At 36.2% G+C, this 6,086-nt stretch overlaps 1 protein-coding gene across 2 annotated transcripts; it reads left to right on the top strand.

Annotated features, from left to right (window-relative positions):
• Nucleotides 1-1,571: 1,571 nt before the first annotated feature.
• Nucleotides 1,572-5,055, top strand: LOC107901739 (cysteine-rich receptor-like protein kinase 14). Of its 2 annotated transcripts, XM_016827849.2 has the most exons (7): nucleotides 1,572-2,545; nucleotides 2,621-2,752; nucleotides 3,011-3,126; nucleotides 3,239-3,449; nucleotides 3,662-3,899; nucleotides 4,043-4,193; nucleotides 4,279-5,055. In XM_016827849.2, exons 1-7 carry the CDS (start codon nucleotides 1,744-1,746, stop codon nucleotides 4,318-4,320), a joined length of 1,692 nt encoding a protein of 563 aa, XP_016683338.1. In that variant the 5' UTR covers nucleotides 1,572-1,743; the 3' UTR covers nucleotides 4,321-5,055. The 2 variants fall into 2 exon arrangements, with proteins under 2 accessions (XP_016683338.1, XP_016683337.1); XM_016827848.2 differs by having other exon boundaries at nucleotides 1,574-2,545; nucleotides 4,043-5,055.
• The last annotated feature ends 1,031 nt before the right edge of the window (nucleotides 5,056-6,086 follow it).

The raw sequence follows: 6,086 nt of genomic DNA, 5'->3' as shown, positions 1-6,086 counted from the left end.
AATTATATGGAAAAACACATTTATTTTTCTCATCATCTAAACATTATTTCCTTCCATTGATCGTATTTCTATATACATAACTAATGGATCAAATATTGCTTAACACAATTAAATTTCAACAATTACATTAATAATAAAACATAAATTAAAATTATCACATTACAAAGTTGATAATATATTTAAATCAATATTTTGTCCGGTTTCGTCAATTTTTGCTTGAATCAGGTCGAGTAGGAACCCCACGATATTCAACTTTGGTTTCTCTCGGGGGACAACATTCTGTGACACTTCCCTCACCTGAGAGCACTTCCCACGCCAAAACTCCCTCCATTGACAACATAACCAATTTTACCTCGTGACTGCATAACTATTGCCAACAGGAACTCTTGACCGTGTAACCACTACCAACTAGAAGCCCTATCTCCTTTAGTGTTAAATGGGGTATTTCGGTAAGGGTTGGAGCAAAAAAAACATTATATTTTATGAGTCGTTTATCTATAAGGATGATGGTGCACTCCCTACATTGCAAATGAAATGCATGCCACTTTGAACACCACAATATCAACGTGAATGCAGTCATACTTTAAAAACTAAACAATTTCTCCATAAAATATCATCATAATAATAAATATTCTCCTTCCTTTAACAGAACACATTTATTTCTCTCTTTTTTTTTCTTTAAGCATAACAACAACAATAAAAAAATAAAACTTTCACATGTTAAGTTGACATAAAGGATATATATAACTGGTGGTGCCACCACATTTGGAGTAGGCACTAGGGAAATTTTTTTTACTTAATTGGGTGTCCCCACAAAAGGAGGCGGCATCGAAAAAGTAAAAGAAAAATTACCGATGCAGTCACATTTGGAGTAGAGACCAATAAATTTTGTTTTACTAATTTTGGCGACTTCACATGAAGTGATGATACCGAAAAATAAAAAAAATGGATTATTGGCGTCGCCACATCTGAAGTAGACAAATGAAATGTTTTAATTGAGTTGGGCGTCTCTATAGAAGGAGGAGACACCAAAAAAAGTAAAAATAATTACTAGTGCCATCACATCTGCAGAAGGGATTAGGAATTATTTTTATTGATTTTGATGACTCCATGTGAAAAGGGAGCACAAAAAAAAATTTAAAAATAACATATTAGTGTCGTCCCATCTAGAGTTAATACTAAAAGTAATCCATTGAAAGTTGGTGCCCTCACATCTAGAATTAACACTAAAAAATAATTCATTGAAAGTTGGTGCCTCCAAAAAAAAGGAGGTGACACAAAAAAAAATTCTATACTAGTGTTGCTAATTATAAAACTATCACCAAAATTAATTTTTTTATTTTTATTTTAAGAATACCGATAAAAATACGAGTATCTTACAAAAATCATATAAATATTCTCTTAAAAAGTGACGATATAAAAAATATTATTTTTTAACTAATCTTTGATTTAATAGTTGAATTCGGGTCATATTGGAAAGTGACTGCATCCAATAACACTCATGATTTTTTAATATTATAGGATTAATTTTCTAAAAAGACGTCAAAAGATAACCCGAAAATCAAGTTCCTGTGTCTCATCAACTGTCAACTTCAACTTTCTACAGGAAGAAAATGGAGTAGCATCTTTGACTCTTTCTCCAACTGACGACGCCAAGGGAAACAGAAAGCCGAAAACACCCATCTCTGTCAATGAAAAATCTGGATTAAAACTTCCCACTTCCCTTGTTTTTTTTTTTCAAAAATGTGGGTTACACTTAAAGCTCTTTCTTCTTTTCTCTCCTATCTGCTTATCGGCATCTATCTTGTTGACGCTGCCCCAACGCCAAAATGCAATGACACTGGTAATTTCATCACAAATAGCACATATGGCAAGAACCGGGACCTTATTCTCGCTTCTCTCCCGTCTAATGTCTCTGCAAAAAGTGGTTTCTTTACTGCCAGTATTGGCCAAAACTCCGACAAAGTTTACGCTCTTGGTGTATGCAGAGGAGATTCTACTCCGGACGATTGTTATCGATGCGTCAATTCCTCAACCCACGATCTCATTGTTAGCTGTCACAACCAGAAAGAAGCCCTTTTATGGGCCAGTGAGCTCAAATGTTTTCTACGCTATGCAAATCGCCCCTTTTTCGGAATCCTGGAGCTAGAACCCACTGATGCAGGCTATAATACGGCCAGCATCACATCCAACTTAACTCAATTTGATACTATTCGGGAGAGTTTGATGGATGGAGTGGTGGGAAAGGCTTCCAGCGGCTCCTCTACTCTTAAGTATGCAACTGGGGAAGCAGATTTTACAACATTCCGAACGATACATGCACTTATGCAGTGCACTCCAGATTTATCACACAAGGATTGCGATTCCTGCCTAAGGCAATCCGTGAGTAACCATGAAAGCTGTTGCCATCGGAAGCAGGGAGGTTATGTTCAGAAGCCTAACTGTTGGTTCAGATGGGATTTGTATCCCTTCTATATATCCAATGCTTCTACTACAGCTCCATCCTTATCTCCACCACTTCCAGTGAACTCTGCCAGCAAAAACGGTAACTACCGATCTGCTAGATAGCATGCTGGTTTCAGAAGAAATCGATGTAAATGACAAGTTGTTGCTTGTGCAGGAGACGGAGGCCATTCATCCCATACCCTACTCATTATAATCGTTCCAATTATCATCTTCGTGGTAGTAATTGTCATACTTGCAGCTGTTATTCTCCTTAAAAGGAACAAGAAAAGAAAACAGGATGATCAAAGTAAGTTGGTCTTTGAGTTTCTTTTCTATAGTCCGAACTTGACTCCTTCACAAAATCGACCCCGTGCAATGTTTAAGCATGATTTTAGATTTCTTTAGAACTTGTATACCGAGTATTTTAATCGAACAATAACAAAAACAACATGATACGGTAAGCTTGAAGTAGCTTTGAAAGTTGAAGCCATGTAGTAAAACTTGCAAGTGCTTTCCTCTCCTTTTCATTTATTTATAACTTAATTGATTCCTTGTTTTCCTGCAGTTAACAAGAATCATGCGGAACCGTTTCAATTTGACTTTAATGCAGTAAGACTTGCAACAGAAAACTTCTCGGATGCAAACATACTCGGACAAGGTGGATTTAGTTCTGTTTATAAGGTAAATATTTTGGTATATGAAAATCTCCTGTATCTCGAAAGAAGAAAAAGAATGATTGAATGTATGGAAGTGATTGCTTTCCATCATCGTTCTTTGGCCCAAATACAATCAGGGTCAGCTTGAAGACGGAAGAAAAGTAGCTATAAAGAGGCTGTCTGAAAATTCCGGACAAGGAGAACAAGAATTCAAGAATGAAGTGATGTTATTGGCAAAGCTTCAACACAGGAATTTGGTTCGGCTTCTTGGTTTTAGCTTTGAACAAAAGGAAAGGGTTCTTATCTATGAGTTTCTGCCTAATTCAAGTCTTGACAGCTTTATATTCGGTATGGTTTCAATCCTTTTAAAATACAATTATTGAATTCCTTTTGATTTATTAGGTTGCCTGTTTCGGTAGAATAAATTTCAAGCGGTGTTATATTGGAGAAAAGTTGCAAATCTCTGGTTATTACTATTTTGTTCATGACTGATGACATGAGTAGAGACATTTTGAATTCTGAATGTGCATTTTAGTCCTAGAACTTTGTGAATTTTGCAGATCCAGTAAAGTGTTTACAACTTAATTGGGAGAAGAGGTACAAAATTATAAAGGGAATAGCCAAGGGACTTCTTTATCTTCACAAAGATTCTCAGTACCGAATCATCCATCGCGACTTAAAACCAGCCAACATATTGTTAGATGAAGAGTTAAATCCTAAAATCTCAGATTTTGGAATGGCGAAATTGTTTGCGCTTGAGCAAAGTCAAGCGGATACAAGCAAAATCGTTGGGACCTAGTAAGTATTAAGCAGGATCTGTTGTTATATGTTACTTCTTTAAGGTTTGAGTCTAAAACTCAAAGATCCCAATCATTAGCATCTCATCCAGAGCTTAGTTTTAGCAACCATACAAATTCATTTTATTATTCATTTGTCTGCAGTGGATACATGGCTCCAGAGTATGCATTGCGTGGACAATATTCAGTTAAATCTGATGTTTATGGCTTCGGAGTGTTGGTTTTGGAAATCATTAGTGGTCAAAAAATCAATAGCTTCACCAACCGAGAAGTGGGAGACTCTCTGCTAACCCATGTAAGCTGTGTACTGTGGTTATCGTATAACTGGACCAGAGTTTGCTAAGACACAATGTAAGTTCATATTCCTCAATTTTTTCAAGCATGGAGAAACTGGAATGAAGGGACTGCTTTGGAAGTTGTAGATCCAATTCTGAGGGATGGCTCGAGAAGTGAAATAACGAGATGTATCCAGCTTGGGTTGCTTTGTGTTCAAGAAGATACTGCTTATAGACCTACCATGGCCTCTGCGGTTCTCATGCTTAGTAGCTATTCCATCTCTCTTCCAATGCCATCGGCACCTCCATTGTCTATGCATTCCATCAGGGAGAGAGAAACGAAGTCGAAGTCATCATCCTTCTCTAATCAATCTAAAAGAGAAACCGTCCAAGTCTCTGTCAATTAGGCTTTGGTTTCTGAACTAGATCGTCATTGAAGTTTGAAGATGGTACTTTGTACTTCCATAACATATTTTCTCTTACATGGTAATCATAAGTAGATCCAATTCTGAGGGATGGCTTGAGAAGTGAAATAACGAGATGTATCCAGCTTGGGTTGCTTTGTGTTCAAGAAGATACTGCTTATAGACCAACCATGGCCTCTGCGGTTCTCATGCTTAGTAGCTATTCCATCTCTCTTCCAATGCCATCGGCACCTCCATTGTCTATGCATTCCATCAGGGAGAGAGAAACGAAGTCGAAGTCATCATCCTTCTCTAATCAATCTAAAAGAGAAACCGTCCAAGTCTCTGTCAATTAGGCTTTGGTTTCTGAACTAGATCGTCATTGAAGTTTGAAGATGGTACTTTGTACTTCCATAACATATTTTCTCTTACATAGTAATCATAAAAAAGAAAAATAAAAAAGGTTCAAATTTAAACACTTAGAATTCATGAAAGAAACAGTCTGTTTCGTTTTCTTTTCAAAAGAATGAATCAACACCATCTCTGCAATTGAAGTGCTTCCTCTTGTCTTAGTACCAAAAAAGAAGGCCAGTTGTGGTGGTGCTGCTGGTAAAGTAATAGCAGAACTGTGAAGCATCAGAACTATTCTTGCCTGTATCGGCCTTGACTTCTGATGACGCACAGCAATCCAGTCTGAATGCGCCCAAAGACATCATCACTCACATAAGAATCTCTTAAGCTTGGATCCATTATCTCCAGTGGCGTCCTCTCCTTCCAATATCTCCAAGCTTGTAGCAATGCATGCAACCACTAAAATGTGGGGTATTTGTGTAGTATACTTATGTTAATTGAAACGGTATATTTTGAGTTAAGGCAAGTCAAAAAAGTAAACAAAATCATTGGAGAGCGAGAATTTCTGTGATGTTGGTTAATGTTCTGGGTTGTCTTGTCACCTATTTGCTTACAGCCATGAATACTATAACCTTCTACCAAAATTATATGTGCTATGACAACTCTGGTAATTTCACAACGAACGGTACGTTACATAAGGAAAAAGCCTTCCCCTTATAACAAACATAATGAAGTACCAAGCTTGACACTCTCTTGGGCTGTGCAAAGGAGACTTAATTTCATATGTTTGTTATAGCTGGGTCAATTCCACAACAGAGTTCTGAATATTTAGCCTATATCTTTAACCATGTTTTCATGAAAATGATAATAAAATAATTATTTTAAATTTTTTATAGCTTTGCATCCATAAATCTAGGAGTATATATTTTTATTAATTTTAAAATATTTTTTTATAATTTTTGTTGTTGATGTGACATGCTACTTTAGTATCATTTGTTACATCTACACCCCACGATTTTTAAAAGGCTTAATTGATTGTTTTTTTGATCATTGAAGACTTGCACTTTTTTTTAAAGGTTTAATTGATTTTTTCTTTATTTTTCACTAAGAGTTCTTTTGACATTTAAGCTAAAAAATGGTAAACTATAGAATTAATCA

Source organism: Gossypium hirsutum, chromosome D06, assembly GCF_007990345.1.
Source record: "Gossypium hirsutum isolate 1008001.06 chromosome D06, Gossypium_hirsutum_v2.1, whole genome shotgun sequence".
In the NCBI taxonomy this organism is placed as follows: Eukaryota; Viridiplantae; Streptophyta; class Magnoliopsida; order Malvales; family Malvaceae; genus Gossypium; species Gossypium hirsutum.
The sequence above is the reverse complement of the archived record's forward strand: the minus strand, read 5'-3'. Positions and strand labels throughout refer to the sequence as shown.